The 18,313-nt window shown below is 33.8% G+C and overlaps 1 protein-coding gene and 1 long non-coding RNA gene across 4 annotated transcripts in view; one reads left to right on the top strand and one right to left on the bottom strand.

Annotated features, from left to right (window-relative positions):
- LOC142411719 (uncharacterized) overlaps positions 1-18,313 on the top strand; it is a 91,170-nt gene that overhangs the window by 2,970 nt on the left and 69,887 nt on the right. Inside the window, exons 3-5 of one of the 2 annotated variants that reach the window (XR_012776245.1) lie at positions 1,440-1,528; positions 4,592-4,724; positions 10,586-10,677. This is a non-coding gene — a long non-coding RNA (uncharacterized LOC142411719). Of the gene's footprint in view, positions 1-1,439; positions 1,529-4,591; positions 4,725-10,585; positions 10,678-18,313 lie in introns of those variants that run through there. The other variant, XR_012776244.1, reaches the window with a different exon arrangement.
- FGF7 (fibroblast growth factor 7) overlaps positions 13,140-18,313 on the bottom strand; it is a 30,626-nt gene continuing 25,452 nt past the window's right edge. For both annotated transcript variants that reach the window (XM_075504194.1, XM_075504193.1), the window contains 2 exons: positions 14,548-14,651; positions 13,140-14,157 (listed from right to left, as the gene is read on the bottom strand). In XM_075504194.1, coding sequence (XP_075360309.1) covers positions 13,963-14,157; positions 14,548-14,651 — 299 coding nt within the window. In that variant the 3' untranslated portion in view covers positions 13,140-13,962. The remainder of the gene's footprint in view (positions 14,158-14,547; positions 14,652-18,313) is intronic.

Below are 18,313 nucleotides of genomic sequence, written 5' to 3'. Positions count from 1 at the left end.
GCACACAGTTCTGGCACAGTTTAGAATCAATCCTCCTAATGTAAAAGGAAATAAGTTAATCCGGTGTCTTCATCTGCTTTGTTGTTGTGGTTATTTACAATATTTCTGTTCTTACATACTTTTAAATTATGTAACAAATTTAATGCAACAAGTATGACTTGCTGCCTTACTAATTTTGTATACCTTCATTTTTGTGTTTTAAATGTTAGATATTTAGACTTTTAGTCTTAGGTTTACTGAAAATTTAAAAAAACAGTAAAAAGTTGAGAGAGTTGCAGGTATCCAGCGAATCCAGATCAGTGCCTGTATTTTGACAACCTAATGTTGAGGTACCCAAAGAAGCTGCTTTTGTTCTTCTCAGTAAAAGCTAAGCATTTCCCCTGCACGTTTTTTTCCCTTTAGTATTTCTGCAAACTGAAAGAAGTTCCTATTTGTTTGTGGAACGTGTTCCAAATTAAAATCCTTGTACTTTTTACCTTTGTCTAGTTTTCATTTGTTTTGTGGTTGTAGGATTTTTTAAATCTCTGCATTCAGTGTAATGAATATTTTATTGTTGTTTAGACAGAAAAATGTTCTCAAAGTTTGGAGAAGTTTGTTTCTCTCAAAATCATCTTTTGCAGTGTTTCAGGATTCTTTTGGTGGTGGTTTCTCCAAAAGTTTAAGGTATAAATTAATTTCAAGCATTCTTAGATCTGTTATTATCAAACAAATAAGCTGCACATTCTGCAAGTATAAAAATGCAAGAGTTTTACTGATTAAGCTCAACTGCATCAAGTGTAGGCCCAAGACTAACTTTGCACGTAACTTTAAAAAGCAGTAGTTGAACTTATGAAGAACTAATTTAGTTAGCAGGTTTATACCATGAGGCTTAAAGTAAACCTTTAGATCAAATTGACTGTTTATTTTACTTTGCTTACTTTGTGTAATGGTGCTAGGATTTATAAAAGGTATGAGTTCGGAATATTTAGGTTAAGAACATAAATCAAAAGGGTATGGATTCTGTTACCTCAGGTGATCACTATGTTCTTTATTAAGAAGAGAAGGAAAATATTCATGTGGCAGGAGACTGTGATTATGTATACTGGCTTTGATTCAGTACAGCACTTAGATTCCATCTTAATTGTTGGCTGACAGACTTAACATATGCTTCAAATAATGCGTGTTCTTAAGTCCTATTCTGAATCAGGAACTACTGCATTATACTAAAAAAAATATATCTGTTAATACATTTAGAAGAACAATATATTGGAGTAAGAGGTGGAACTAATTTAAGAATATGTGTTTCAGTGGTATTCCTTTGTGTTGTCAATGCCTCACATCATAAGACAGATAAACATGAGTTTAATAATGCCATGCATCAGTATATTAGCACATAACTACATCTGAATTTATGCTGATACCTTTTTCCTGATTTTTTTCCCCTTTGAAACCTAACCAAGAAGATCAAGACCACTTGTTTGACAGAATTGCAGACTTCGTGGTACATTTTCTTTTTGTTCCCAGGGATGCTAAAGATGCTTTTTTTCAGGTAACAGTACAATTAGCCTTTTCAGTGATATATGGGTAGATGCTGTATTGCAGCTCATGAAAGTATTAACATGTCACATAAACCAATTTACATGTATCCGGATTGGAAGCATTTGGCTCCAAAAGAGAGCTGGAAGCACATGCATGTAAGTACCAGAGAGAGAACGATCCAATATGGTGAGGAAAAGCTAGAAATGATCATGGGCAATCAGAAGTGAATTTTTTTGGCTCATATAATGTGTGAATAGTAAAATTTAATTATAATATTAAAAGATGTGACTTGTTAAATATGTCTTGTTTTTAATTAAATATAATGATTAGTTAAATATTAACAAATAATACTTTATTCTGCATCCTAATTTTAACCCTAAGTGACTTGTTCAAAGTACATAATTTGTTGAAATCAGTATCCTCCAGTTCAGGCTTAACTGGGAACTTTGACTTATACATTGATTAAGCAAATTTTTGAGAAGTAAATTCCCCTATTGTTGATACAGTTACCTAATGTTTCACACAAATAAGAAAAGGTTGTACTACTTTTTTTTAGCAGAATGGCTTTGCAATTACTGCAGTTCACTTGAATATTTTTACATTAACTAAAAAAATTGTAATATGAAATCTCATTTGTAGCCTTTTTAGATACAGTACTATTCTTATTTTGGCAGGTATATCCTGATTGTTTGTCACAAGTCATTTATGTCGCTTTCTATGAAGCATTTCCTGAATTTATTAAATGCTTTGATAGCCATTTTAAGGATGGATTGGTAGACTTAATTTTTCAGTGGATATCAGTGGATATCAAAAAACTGGTAGATTTTTTTCCTTCTCCCTGAGACTTATTTTTTCCACACCACCAGGTCTGCATTTCAGTGAGAATCTATTGCTTTTTCCCCTGGTAATTATAAACATATATATACATACATAGAAAATTCAGTACTAGGAATACTATTGTCAAAGCTGACTTTCTCTGCTCAATAATAATAATGATGATGATGATATCTTAATTCTGACTGTTCATATATAAATATGGATAAATAGTTTAAAACACTAGCCTGGAAAGGAGACAAAGAATCTGAGCTGACTATCCATCGCATTATTTCTCTTTAAGGAAAAATAAAACTGGATCTGACATTTCAAAATTTTTTTGGCAAAGGCAGGTCAAATAAAGTATGTAACCTGATTTAATTGTTAAACTGTGCTGTCTAGATCTGTCCCGACAAACCTGTTTAGTAACCCACAGCTGACGCAGTGGAGGCATACTGCATTCTAATTATTTATTTGTGTAGGTTAGCTGGACTGGACCTCCCAGTCTTCAATCATGATGAAGTCTTACTGCACATATGAGACATTTCTGACAACCTGCTTGCGTTTCTATCTTTCTATCATGATACATGTTAGATCCAATTTTGGAACTGTTTCCATGTAAGATGATTGAGGATGAAGCTAGATTGGCATTTTTCAGTTGGATTTAATTATATATTTTTCCCCATTAAATTAAGCTCTGATGTCACTCGCTGTTTAAAAGCTTGTATGCTTCAGAGTTTGAGTGGATGGGAACTGATAATCTCTTTAGAGTTGGTATCAGGATGATACTGAAAAGAAATTATTGTATTTTTAAGGTTATATATAGGCTCTAATACAGTCCAATCATTGCCTTATTGCAGTAACGCTGTTCTGTAGTAGCTCTTTTAGCTGTAAAAGTACTTAACTATTGCAGAATTAGCCAGCAAGAATATAATCATACCCAGAGACATAACTTATAATTGAACTGATGAATGCAGATTTCATTTCACTGGTTTCTTTGTGATACTGTGTAGGAGAAGCATTCTGGAAGAATCTATGGTAAGCACATAAATACAGTCAGGAAGGAAGGGTCTTAAAATTCAGGCCCTAAGCAAAACTGTACTAATTCCTGGAAAAGCTGCTGAAGATAGTGAGGATATTTTTTTTGTTGTTAAAACAGAAGACTAGGAGATCTTCCTCAGTAACTATTTGTAGGTGGCCTTGAAGGTATCTCTCTATAAAAAATGGTCAATTTGTATACATATTCTTACAGGATTCAGACTGTACCTGTCCTATAAGTTTCTGTTGGAAGTCGTATTATATTACCATTAAATATCTGCATGTTTTAACAGTAACGGTTTATGATTTTTAGATTGTATATGTCATTTAATATCCATTCCAAAACTTAGATTTAGAGCAGATTTCTATCTTTAGTGCTCATTTATTTAGATTTCATGACAATGTGAATTTCATTATCCTGTATGTTGAAGCCTATTGACAAATGCAATAGGAATACGTTTTTGAAGTAGATATAAAATACAGAAATATTTTCTCAAAACCTTTCTCTGTGTCAGTCACTGTTTGTTGGGCAGAATTTTCTTTTTAGTTACAGACAGAGAAAATTGTATGTAGAAAAAGATCACCCCGAAAAATTTAATTTAGAGAAAGTTTACATACTTCAAAGTTGTATATGCACCAAACTCCAAATGGGCCTTTAACTTGGAAGAGCTGGGTAAACCCACAGTATACTCTGTAATGTGTAACACTATAAATAGATAATGGATAGAATTAACTGAAATTTAGTCAGACGAGAAAAAAATCCCAAGAAACTAGGAGACCACTGCTATGGCATAGATTCTACATCTGCATGAAACTTACAGTGTGGGAGCTGTGCAAAATTCTACTGGAATCAATATTGAAACCACTGAATAAAGTAAATTATGTGTTGCTGCCAGAATAATTCACAGCCTCAACAAAATATATGCAAATGTATTAAATTACCAGAACTGGAACAACCACAAAGTAAGGATATTCACCCATGTGCAAAACCAAGCAGAAGCAGAAGGGAGATAGCAAAAACTGTCCTGGTTGACTTTAAGTATATGAATATAATTATTTCAGTTAACAGGCTTGGATCCCAAGCCTAAAGTTGACCACGGGCATAAAAATTTGCACATTGGAGACAGGAAAGAAAGCAATTTTAATTTCATTTGGGAAGATTCATAAGGTGATTTTCAAAATTAACATAAACATTTTTCTAAATTAAATTTTTTATTTTCAGATCTAAAACCAAGGAAATGTGTATGGAAGAAATGGAATCTCAAAAGCTTTAAGGCTGCCACAGTAAATCATACCAGTAAAGATGCTACTGCTAACATACAAGCTAGTGGCATCTGGCAGTTCTACAGCAGCCAGTAAGTCTTGTAAATATTTTTAAACACATAATGCACATTACTTTATGCATTTTGGAATGAAACTTATAGTACATTGCAGAATCTAATTGTCAACATAAATTATTAGTAATATTTTTGTTTGTTTTGCACAAAATCAAAATGTTATAGCAATTAAAAATGAATTGTGGATATTGATTGACTCTAAACATATGTCCTCCCAATGTACTGATACTTCCATTTAATTAAGCTGTAAACAATATTACAAGGTATTTAAAGAAGCTGCTGATACTCAATCTGGTAAAATCCGATGGTTTTGATTTTTCAGTTCCTCTAATACTAATGATAGCTACTCTTTTTTCTACTCCTTTCGCTGGCACCTGGCTCTCATTTTCAGTATGTCTTGCATTCTAGTCTCTTAACTTCTACCTCTTTGTCTTCCCTGTCCTGATGGATCAGATCTTTGACTTCTTCTTTCACACTAGCCTGCTGTTCTTTGTCGTTGCTGCTATTTTAACATATTTTCTGAAGCTTTTTGTGCTGATGTTGCTTCTAGCTTGCTCCCTTTCTGAATGTTATCCAATGTTTTGTTTCTTCAAGCTAGCCAGCTGCTTCTGTCTTCCCCCTGCCTGAAATTACTGTTCTCCTTCTAACAACTACAGCCATCATTTTATGCTACCAATCTTTTCTTACTCCTTTTTATCTTCCTTCTGCCCCAACCATAACCAAACATTTTTACCCATCTTTGTCTTTTTTTCCCCATCCTTTTTTCCATGGGCTCGTATGCTTTTTCTGAATTTAAATCATTCCCCAGTCACCAAGGTAGGAAAACCTTATTTTTGTTGCAAAATAATTCAGAGGAAAATATCTGGGAGAAAACTCATAAATTTGCATCATAGGTGTCATTTAAGGCAGTGAAGTCTGTGATTCTTTGATTTTCCATTTTCTAGCATATAACTGGCTATATAAAATAGGGATATTCATTGCTAGTCTTAAAGATAAGCTGAAGAATGATTTTAGAAATTCTTTAGTGATGGAATCTACCTGAATGGGAAAAGATATGTCTGTGCAAATTTTCAAGGCTACTCACCCCACTCTGTTGATAACAGTCTTCCCACTCCCCAGCCCTTACCATTTTCAGTGATATCACTCTGACATGTTTTCTCTACAGTTATGTTAAATGCTTAGGAATAGATAGAGGGTTGTCTCTTGTATCTGTTAAGGAGAGAAGGTTTGGAACATGTTGTTCTCAGGAAATCCTGAATTAGTGAAGTACTGCAGACATGTCAGAGGAAGGGAAGTGTTAAGGCATGTGCCATGATTCCCACAAAGCTTTCTCTTGTAATGTAGATGTAAGAGAACTGTGTGGGTTTTTCCCAGTGGAACAGGCTATCTAAGCAAAGAGGAGAGTTGCTCTTGAGACCTAGCTGAAGGATTTGGTCTCTACAAATGAATACGGCTTTGTAGAATCTTTGTATGGATTGGCTACGCACATCTGTGGCTTAATAAAGTGAACTATCTTACTGTCATTATGTATTGCCTGTTAGCTTTCTTGAATAATTTTCCTTTTTTACTTTAGTATTTCTTTTCATGTACAATTAAAAGAAAGAAATGTGTTTTTTTTAAAGTTGAAAGTCAGTGTTACTCTTATCAAGTTACAGTCTTGAAAGGAAATTCTTGTTTACAGAATCCATTTTTCGTGTGTTGCTCAGTTTGCAGTACAGATTTTAGAACCAGAAATGTATCTATGTTTTTGAACAGAGGAACATTTGGGTTTAAAAAATAAGATGCTTTTACAAAACCTAAAACCAGTGGAAACATTTGCATGATTTTTATAAATTCCAATGGTTTTGTTCTGGTATAATCATATTTCCTTTTGGATCTTGGTCATTGTATTACTTTACTAGTAGTATATGAAAACAAGAATATGAAACCAAGTAGGAAGTGATTATTTGTGAAGCAGGTTCAGCAAATCACCTCAGCTGTTGGTTATAATAACACTTCTGACCTAATTGAGTCTGTTTTAATGACAGTCATTTCTGAAGTCACTGAAGCTATTGTTATCTTGATGTTTCTCTCCAAGATATAATGACTTGCTTTTTTCTATGACAATAAAATAAAAGGGAGAAGCCTTACTATTTTAGCTCTTCCTGTTAATATCCTATTCTGTGATCTATCTTATTGCTTTAGGCTTGCAGGACGCTCACAGTTTTGTTCAATAATCACTTGTTCTCTTTTATGACCACTGAGAAGTTAATTGTTTGTCCAGATCCACTTTGGTGCCTAGTTTTTGGTGAAATGAATAGGAATAGGGTGTATAGGCAAGTTAGCTGTCATATTAACATGTTGTGTCTTTTACACAAGAACTGAGTGTCCGTGGTTTCCAAATGTTCCCTTTCCTTTCCTCTAAAGGTCTCATCTGGTGTTCCTGTACTGTGCAATAATATCACAGCAACTCATAGAGACATAAACAAGCTAACCTTGTTAGCTAGCTTGAACAGAGATAACAATCTAACTATGACAGTATGGTGTCCTATGTAGCAACAGAAGTCACTATGAGTGTGGGTAGAAACAGCTACATCTCCTCTGCTGACCTGTGCCCTGTTGTGATTAGCATGGTAATTTAAAGCTAGTGTGTGTGTACGTTTAATGTTTTAGCAGCACGTACCAGACTCAAACTTCTTTTTCTTACTTATTGAATAGGACATTGAAAGTGGCTTGCTTAAAGTTATATCAGAAATCTGTAGCAGAACCAGGTTTCAAAGGCCAGTAGATGAACCATGAAAACTTAGCAGTCACTAGCCGATGACTTGACTCTTGTCCACCACAACTGGTGCTGTCCAAGGTAACAGTAAATTGTGTTTATGCTTAGACAGCCAGTTGTACTTGTAAAGGGAGTCAGTCATGAATTCTGATTAAAATTATACCACATAACATTATTATTATAAAAACATTTCTAGGGGTAATAAAGATATTACTGAATTAGTTGGAAGAATAGGGGGGTGATTCTTCCCCTCTACTCAGCACTGGTGACAACACACCTGGAGTACTGTGTTCAGTTCTGGGCTCCTTAGTACGAGAGAGACATAGACATACTGGAGAAAGTCTAATGAAGGGCCACAAAGATGATGAAGGGACTGGTGCATCTCTCCCATGAGGAAAGGCTGAGAGAGCTGGGACTGTTTAGCCTGGAGAAGAGAAGGCTAAGGGGGGATCTTATGAATGTATATAAATACCTGAAGGGAGGGTGCAAAAGAGGACTGAGCCAGGCTCTTTCCAGTGGTGCCCAGTGACAGGACAAGAGGCAATGGTCACAAACTGAAAGACAGGAGGTTCCATCTGAACATCAGGAAACACTTTTTTACTGTGAGGGTGACTGAGTATTGGCACAGGTTGTGCAGAGAGGTTGTGGAGTCTCTCTGCTTGGAGATATTAAAAAAAGTCTGGACATGGTCTTGGGCAACTGGCTCCAGGTGGCCCTGCTTGAGCAGGGTGGTTGGGCCAGATGACCACCAGAGGTCCCTTCCAACCTCAACCATTCTGTGATTCTGTGAATAAAGTGAGACAGGTATTCTTTTAAATAAAGGTGGGACAATGAAACATCTTCGATTGGAGTTCTTCCCTTCAGGAAGAGGGATATAGGCTGGAAGTAGTGCCTCTGCTGCTGTATAAAACCAGAAATATATAAATAAGACATTACATAAGGATTTGCAGGAGTTGTTCAGTTAACATCACACCATAGATATGTCAGTCCATTGTTGGCACATGGTCAGAAAACAGAGGTGCAAGCCAATGAAGACTGACTGGTCTGTAGAATAAGTGGTTTTCAGTGTTTGCTTTGCAAAGCTAGAAAAAAATTTTTTTGTCTTTTAGTCTTACAAAATTCTGAACATCCAGGTGACACAAATGCTTCCTAATTTCGCAGACTCTATTAGCTCCAGAAAGAGCTTAGTCTGCAGAGGACTGCGCCCTTAAAATTGACCAGCTGAACTCCTCAAAGATGGGGAAGCTGTGATATATGTAAAGGAAAGTTGTAATGAGTTTCACAAAGCTATCTGGGTACTAGGTGAGGCAAATACCTACTTTCATAATGTAGCTGAGCACACTAGAAATCTACTTCCTATTGAAATCCGTTGAACTTTGGCAGCCTACTTAACCTGACACCTTCAAGTTCTCACTAGGTACCAATATCCACCTTTTAGGTACCTGGTATCCTTTAAGATCTGTACTTCATTGAAGAATGCTCAGTGTTCAGACCTTTAACCATCTTTGCTAAAACACTATTTTAGAAATAATCTTAAAAGTAAGGATTCTTATTTGATATTGGACTTCAGTCTGAAAACACTGTAACCTTTAAGTGACAAGTTTATGCATCTTCATTTGAATTCCTCTGCTTTTCTGGTTAGCACTGAAGGAAAATAGTTTATTCTCATGAGGAACTAATTTCCTCTGAAATGAGTTCTTTTTTTTCCCCTCTGTGTTAAGAGTCAATCTTTTCAACTGCCAGGCCTCTAAGTAAAAGAGTTTTCTTAATGAAACAACCAATCTTGGTAAGCTAGGATCTGCCTTCTAAACAGAATTGAAGAAAATCTCCCTTTTTAGGTCTGGAATGTAACCTGTTACGGAATTTCAGTGTCTGGAATGCTTGAGATTTACAAGCTAGCTTTCCTCAGCCAGGTATTGTGAAGTTATTTACAGAGCTCAAGTTTTAACACTTGGTAGTTTTAATGCTATGTTGATTTTTTGTTGTTGCAAATCTTTATAATTGAATTCTGCAGTTGTATTTTACATAAGACTATGAATTTAAATGTATGGTGTTAAAAGGCTTTTTTAGAAATTTTGCTGTGTAAGTATCATTAAAGTTAATATAAATGTCATGTTAAAAACCTCATGAACTCCTTGAATATTTTCCTGTCTGAGTTTCTGCTTTAAAGACAGTCCTAATCTTCAAAATTATTCTAACAGCACAGAGAAGTTAGCTTTTTTTCCTGCTAATAAATTCACCTTCTCCCCTGTTTTAAGTAAACATATGATTTAAATAACTGTTCCCTTTTAAAACTCACCCAGTGATGTAAACAGTTGAATTTCTTTTTTTTTGTTGTTATTAAATGTTAAAAAAAGTATAATATTAGTTCTAAGTATGGATCTCACCTCTGATGATGACCGTTTCCCTAATTTGGGGAAAATCATCTAATCTGTCACTTTCATTTTCTATATATGTTAAAAGTTATGAAATTATTATGTTTTTTAAAAAGTTAGCGTTGAGGAGCTAGATTGCATATGCTTATGCAGTATTTAGACTACTTATACTGGTTGTTGAGTGCAGTGAAATACTGTTGTTCTCTTATTGATTTAACGTTAACTTACATTTTGCTTCAGCTCATTCAAAAAGAATATACAACTTTTCTTCAAAAAGTAATTTAAAACACAGACAAGTGTATTTTAATAATTACTCTATTGATTAGTCATTTAGTAATCTGATTATTACAGATGCTAAGCACAGCAGTGTTTTAAAGTACTTGCAACAGAACTAAAAGTGAGACCATATTGTACCATATCATGTCTTTTAAAGGTCATGGAAATTGTCCAGTTGTCATTTTTTATTGTGTTATGGAATGTATTTACACCGTTTTGCATACCTTTAACGACATACAAGTTATTATAGATGAACTATGAGGCAAATGTGTAATTATTGCTCTAACATGGAAAATGTGTTTTGTGTAGTTGTTCAAAGAGGTTGAACTGCACTCTAAATGGCTGTTTTAAGAAAAATAACTTTCAGATGGAATCATAGACTCATTTGGGTTGGAAGGGTGCTGCAAGTCTTTTGTCCAATATCGTGCTCAAAGTAGGGCCCACTCAATATTTTAGACTAATTTCCTTAGGGCTTTTTCCAGTCAGGTCTTGAATACCTCCAAGAATGGAGATTCTGCAATCTTCTGCGAGATTCCCCAGATGAAATTAGCTGATTTCTGTGTCACAGAGTATTTATCAGCACTAATACAAAAGATAAGTAAAGTAGAACCTTGTTAATTAAATTTAAAGAGCCTGCGTAATGGAGCAGTTTCTGGGAAATGTGAATGGTTATTGAAGGTGGCTAAATAGAATGGCTATTTAAACCACAGGATTATATTTCAGTTCTAAACCACAGTCTATTTACACTTTGTTGTATCTGTGGTAAACAAAGAAAAAAGCTAGATGAAAGCCAATGCATCTGAAGGAAAAACAAAGAAATTACAGTTGAGAGTGGCTTTTATAGCCCACTGTGTTTGGATTTTCTTGAACCTTTATTATTATAAAGGTTAGTAATGAGCCATACCCAGACAGGTATATCTGTTTCTTTTCATATGAACCTGTTTTCCTCCCACGTAGGATATTGCATGATTGATGTTAAGATTGGATTGTGATGCAATTGATATAAAAGGCTTTTGTGAGGATTTCTGACATCTATTTGAATAATACCTGTTAAAATCTAATAGATTTTTTTTTTGTCCTTATCTTTTAATAATTTGCTACTGTAGATCATCAGTATAAATTTTGTGATTATTATTCTCTGGTTTTAGCACTAAACTGTTTTTTTTTGAGACAGCTGAAAAGAAATATATTTTATTTCAGAAGAGATTTTCTAATTTAAAGATACTTGGAAAATTGCTCAACTGGGTTGATCTGATCTTGCTTTTCTATTCACCCTTTCCATTGGTACTGGAATAGAACAGCCCAGGGTATGTTCTAACCTTTAAGTCTGTTTGACTATTAAAATGCCAGAAGAAATGAAAGAGAAAGCATAAAAGAAAGGCAAAATACTGATTTTTCTGAAATACAGCCCCTCCTCTGCTAAGTCAACATAAGAAAGGTATTGCAACATGTAAGGCCATGTGACTGTGCTACTGAAGGATTGTATCATTTGCACTCAGGTGTCTTTTTGTGAACAATTCACTCATAGGATGCATTTCAGATATGAGAACTGTAAAACATAAAGCAGCCTTGGCTTACCTGATAATGATGGTAATATAGTGATCCATTAGATAAAGCATAGAGCAGTAAGAGCTAATTACCATTGGGGTTCAGGAATTGTTTGACTGTATTCCTGTATCCTTGAATTACACAGTCAAAAGAGCTTTAGAAAAGCTTGTCTGTATCTGGATTTAATTTCAAGCTTTTTTGGCATATATATTGGCATATATTAATGTGCATATTCACATTTTAATTCAAACTTCAGTAAAGCTTTTAAACACAATCTTAATGAGCTGTTGTTATTTTAATTTTTATTTCAAAGCTTCAACTAACCTAGTTTAGATCTAGAAACTTTTGCTAGTGTGTTAATGTTGATCATGAGTGTGAACTTTGTTTCAGTGTTTATATGTTCACAGAAAGTAGCACGAACAGTTATCAGCAAAAAAGTTTCTTTGATAGTACAGTCTACTGTGTTCAGTGAACAAGCAATAGATAAACTAGCAAAAGCACAGTAAAGGTTTACTGATGTAGCTGTATTGACAAATTTTTCTGCATAGAACCGTTGATGTTTGATATTAGCAAGTCAAAAATCATAAATGATTTCCAAATTATAGTATTTGTTAAACAAGTATTTTTTAAAAAAAGAAATATTTGTTGAAGAGAATTGTTGCCATTTTCTGAGAGTGCTGTTATAAAGAAAGTGTCTCATGTAGGAAAAAATGGTTGACTCTAGACACTTGTAATGAAAAGTAGAGCATTTAAGACCATTAGTAATTAACTTGACTCCGTCCCAGTCATCTAGCAGCTGTTTTAGCTAATTTTTTGGTGATCTTTATCTAAGCGCAATTATCACAATACCGAGAAAGCTTGTAGGCAAACTGAACAGAATGAAATTATACAATGCATTAGTCATGTAGGGCTTAGTTGAACACTTTAATAGCTAGAAAATTAAGATGTCTTTTCTTCATCAGGTCACACTGATTTTGGCTGAAGTTTGAAACTAGTCATATAGGCTCTTACATATTTCTGTATCTGTAAGTATAGGTTCTACCATCTGAGGCTTAATTCCAGTACCTGCTGGAACCGTAACCTTCTTTTACCTGGTGTAACTCTGAGCATGCTATTAAATTCAATTAGCAAGAGTATGTGGCAAAGATTTTTTACATTTTTGCATTGTTTCTTTTGAGATGTCCATTGTGCGATTTGCTGCAGGCTGTCATTTTTGTCTGCCATCCAATGTATGTTGGCAGGATGGTTGTGTACTAGTCTTTGTGTCTGGTCACAGAAAAAAATTCATGCATCTCAGCCAGACCATTTTGTTATTCCTTTAGAATTAAAAGCATATGAAACAGATGCAGCTTAATAAGTATTTTTTTTTTTATAAATAACATTTAAATAACTTAGAACAATAAAGTTCAAATACAACTTAAAATAAAGTTTAATGCTGTAACAACAGAAAAAGCATGTATAAGGATGGAAAAACAATATTGAAAGCTGTACGCCCTAACAGGAATTATACAAAAGATAGGATATGTTACATAAAAAACCTTAATATGTCTGAATTTTTGCTTCATCGCTATATAAAATGTTAATTTGTGAAAAGTGAGATGAAGTACATTATTTATTCCTATTCTTACTTTACATACACTATTTGAAACATCTTTTAGAGCAGCATTAGGTATTTGTTTCATTAATAGATAGGAACATTTTGTAGTAGAGTAAACTTAATTTTTCCAAACAAACTCTTTTATCTGAATACAACAATAAACATTTACAAGATTATATATTTTTTTTTCTGGTCATATAGTTTATGTATAGGATATCAGTTTCTTGGGGGAAGTATTTAAAATACTGCTCAGCCTCCACATTTACTATTGACTTGATAATCTGACAACTCATTCCAGCAGCCTTAAAGTCTGACATATTTTACACAACATTATCATCTGCTTATTATTATTATAGCAGCCATATTTAAGAAGCAGATAGGTTTTTTTAAATAAAATATTATCAGATAATCAAGTAATGACTTATTCTTCAGGGTAAATTAATTTAAGAAACTACCCAGTTACAATGACTAAGATAATGATTGTACAACTCTTTAGAATTTTTTACAACTTTTAGTTAGTAAATCTGGTTTTGTGTATATTTTCAAATCTTTTTCATGTAGTCTCTTAAAAATAAACATAAATGCGCAAGTCCAGCTTGTTCAGTTTCTCAGTAGTATTCCAGCCTCTCTTGATATCTTGTCAAATAGTCTTCTTAAAAATAATCTTCCTGCTGGAACTAGTTCTTTATAGATCATTTGTGATTAGGATATCGCCAGAGGAAGAAAGTGGGATGCTCTATGTTCTTTCTTTGTTTTTTTACCTTTCATGGGGACCCCTTTGTGGTTTAATGTAACAAACATCTCCTTTCCTTTGTGTGTCCATTTTGCAGAAGCATATGTATTATAATGGTTTTCTTCAATCAGTTCTATGAAGTTGCAGTCCTCATTGCATACTTTCTGTTGAGAGGAAATAATAAAACAGAGTAAAATAAGTACAAGTGATTTTTTAAATACTTAGATTAGGGAGAAGAATATGCATTATAAACCCCACATATTATTAATATTTTTAATAAATAAATTGGACTTCTGAAATCTGAGTATTGAATATTTTAGCTTTGTCTATTCCCCCTTAGTATTCCACATTTTTAAGAAGTATATAAGCTCTAAGCACTGAATTTATTAAATGGACATACAATTCTAGTATGGGATGTATGGGATAAGTACAGGATACATTTTAATTTGTTAGGAATCTATTTTATACAAACTATACAGATGCTACATCTAAAAATACATATCTTTAAGATTGTACATGATGATTGTACACACCAGAGAAGTTTGCATCCATACCTTTCCATAAAGTCTTCCTGACTTATTCATTGCCAGAAAGTATTCACTTTCCACTCCTTTGATTGCCACTATTCCAACTGCCACTGTTCGGATTTCTAGAATACCTGCAAAGGCACACAGTAAGGGCTGTAAAATGGTTGTTTGTTCTCCAGTCAACTTAGAAGGTTTAGTTGAACTAATATTCTGTAATACTTCTGTGTTTATTGAAAATCTGCACCAATTGTTCTTAGAAAACAGGGAAATTATGTATTTATTCATGTGAAGAAAGGGCTAGACTTTAAAAATCATCTGTATGTGATCATGTCTGCACACAACCACTTAAAAAAATTTATGGTGATAATTTTTAAGTATATACTGAAGTTGTGATATTAGTAGAAATAATTTTTCTATTTTCAAAGAATCAACGTATCTTAGAATTTATCAGGCTCAGGGTTTCATTTGGAAGAATTATAGACGTAGCCATCAAGGTTCACAGAATTTGTGTAAAGCCTTTATTTTGAAGGCTTGTGTAGCAGTATCATGTCCTTGAAAGAGTGTAAACCTTAGAACTTGCGAGTGATAGAAAACAGACCACAGTGTCTTAAATAAGATAAAGTATTTGCTTGACCTTTGTATGCTTTTATGACTGATCAGAGCTGTAAAGATACGTGTATTTGAAAATCATTAAAAGCTGCTCTGAGAACTTATTTATTCAAAACCAGAAAACATTTAGAATTGTTTTCTATAAATTATTTTCATGTCGCTGATGTACATCTGCAATAATTTTCTGTAGTCATTATGATACATTTACCTGCAACATAAAAAATATTCTTATGTTAATTAAAAAAAAAACAACTGAGCAAAGGCAGGAGGGTGGTGCAAGTTATTAAGGAACACCAGGTTGTTTTCAAGCTTAAATATTATTATTGTTTTAAGCAATAGTTTAGAGTTACTCAAACTTCTGAGTTTGAGCCATTTTCTTCCATACCGAGTCACCTACAGAACTGTGTGCAGTAGCATCTGTACTGTGACTCCTTCTCCAAAATAGGGTCTTTCAAAGCCAGCCAACTCTAGGCAAATTCTGATAGCTAAGCATGGGGGAGACAAGTGAGGGAGGGGAGAGAGAGGCTTGTGTTACATTATCTCCTGAAAGATGACTTTCCTCTTGAACAAAACATTTCCTTTTTTTCTCTTTCAAGTTTGTATTGACTCTTCACAGCCACCACACATGATACTAGTTTTTTTAGAAAGGCATTAAATATCTATGATATTTCTCCTTCCCTATACTTTTTTTAATATCCTGGTGTCCTTTGCTTTCTTTACTGTTCTGTTTTGCTTTCTTCCTTGATATTACTGATGTATCAGTCCTAGCCTGTATTGCTTACTTTTTGCTTCCTATTTTCCCTACCAGGAGATCAGTTACTTCTTCTCATGGTGTGTGCCCCGCTGGGCGTTCATCTCTGAACACTTATACTTCTGTACTTCTCTATAAAGCTAAGCCAACTTTAAGTAAAGCTTTTAGAATCCTTTGACAAGTTGCACTCTGCTGCAGGCCTAGCAACAATTCTCACAAAGGGTAATTTCTGACTGAAACTTACAAAAATTATATTAACTTTCATTTAAATTTCACTTTAGAAAAACCACAGTGAGGCTGAAAAACAGATGAACATCTGCATCTAGCCAAACAAAGAACATAACAGTGGAAGGGATCTCTGGGTCATCAAGTCCAGTGCTCTGCTAGCCTGGGAATTGCATCAGATAATTCTCTTTTCATAAACTTTGCCAATACTAAATTAGAGTTGTTATTTCTTTGCCCCCAGTGTTTCCGCCGAAGGCTGTTCCAGAGTTTGATTTATTTTAATGGCTAGAGACTCTGTAGTAATTTGCAATCTGCATTTTTTCAGCGACAGCTTATATCCATTTGTTCTTTTGCCTGTGCTGGCCATTAACTTGAGGAGAGCTTTTTTAAAAAATCTGTGTTTGAGTTTTCTATTTATACAGAATTAAAAAAATGAAAGATTCAAAATGACTTTTTAAAACAAGTCATGCTCATAGGAATTGAGATTTCCTTGAGTAAGCTGATGTTGGATGAAGTTACAGTAGTAAGAAATAGTACTGCTTTTAAAAAGGAAATGCCAAGAACTTTTGTCCAAGGCAATATTATTATTAGAATTTTTACATTATTTTTTAGCTTGGTTTTTTTTCTGAAGTAGATGGTGACATTCATACTAACTTGTAGGAATTATTTTATTTTGGTTTTGGGTACTTGTTTTTCTACTTTATTCTCAGTTGAAACATAAATGCCTTTCATGTGGAAACTTTACACTATCCATGTAGAATTTGGTATAGGATAGAAATTGGGGATATAAAAATATTTTATAAGCCTCCTGTATAGCAAATCTGAATGGCAAAATAAAATGTTATATATCAAAGCTATATTCTACTTATAATTTACAAGGGCACTATGTGTGGTAGATTTATTGTATTCAGCTCTTTACATGGTTTTTCATCTTATTTGTTAAAATCCCGTTGTGCATAAAAAGCAATGCATTTTAATTAAAGACAGATAATTTGATATTAATAAATTGTTATGCATATTCAGTACTATTTGCTTTATTATTATGTGCTTTTCACAATTTTAAGCAATTATGTACCTCCAGAATTAGGGCTACCTCTCACATAAATAACATTTGACACTGACTCAGAGGTGATATGAAATCCAAAGAATGTTTTAGGTCTTTGAATGGCACTGTTCTAAAGATACTCTGTCTGTGCATCTCTCCATAAAGTTTGGTGAGGGAACACCACATGAACTCTCAATAACTATGTCTCATTAAAAATGTCGTGATATTAGTAACGTTAAAGAGAAAGAAAAAAGACCACAGAGAGTTCAGTGGAAACAGAGCTTGTATATTCTTGATTCTTTGCTCAGAACATGTCTATCTCAGAATTATATGGCCTATCATAAACTGCATGTGCTCATTTTGCTGTTCCCAGTTCTAGATCATGTCTCATCTGTTCTGATGTGTCTTAATATATCCCCAAAGGAAAAACAAAGCATGAATTTTTCCCTTTTCAGCAAAGCATTTATTTGATTTAGGTCTCTGAGGCAGCATCTCACATGCACTTTTGTATCTGATGTGCAAGTGATTCATCACTGAGTTCTTCTCTCTATTTTAAGGTGTATGATACAAGTTCCTTAAGCAATAAGATGGCATATTGTAAGGTATGCCTTTTCTTCTTCCGGAGGCTGTGCCTCAGTAATTCTTCTGTTCATTCCAGAAATGTAGTATTGCTGCAATTCATTGCATATTTTTTTCTTTAAATTAAATAAATTATATAGGAAATGGACACACGATTTTTAGCAAACTGGGAAAAGTAAGACTTTACTGTGTAGTTAGAACTGTGATAGCTGATTTTAGCTGAGAACTTGATTTATGATCTTTCAGTATATAGTCTTTTGTATGGAACTCACTTGTTTTGTTAATTACAAAATGTCATGTACATACATGAATTTAAAATTTCTTCCTTTATGTAGAGAAACTATGGAAAGAGACTATTAAAGTTGAGAAGTCATACACTGAAAGTTTATTAGTTTATCAGTGTCAGCATTGCACTTGTATCACATGCTTAAATTTAGTATCCAATATCAGAGGTCTCTCACAGACCAGGAAGAATGATTTTTGAGTAATATTCAATTTAATACAGACAGAGATTTCTGTATTTCAACTTTTTTACAAGGTGCTTCTGAACAGACAAGATTTATAAGGTTACCAGCTTTTTCCTG

The sequence above is a fragment of the Mycteria americana genome, chromosome 6 (genome assembly GCF_035582795.1).
Source record: "Mycteria americana isolate JAX WOST 10 ecotype Jacksonville Zoo and Gardens chromosome 6, USCA_MyAme_1.0, whole genome shotgun sequence".
In the NCBI taxonomy this organism is placed as follows: domain Eukaryota; kingdom Metazoa; phylum Chordata; class Aves; order Ciconiiformes; family Ciconiidae; genus Mycteria; species Mycteria americana.
Note: the sequence above shows the minus strand (reverse complement) of the source record. Positions and strands in the feature narration are given on the sequence as shown.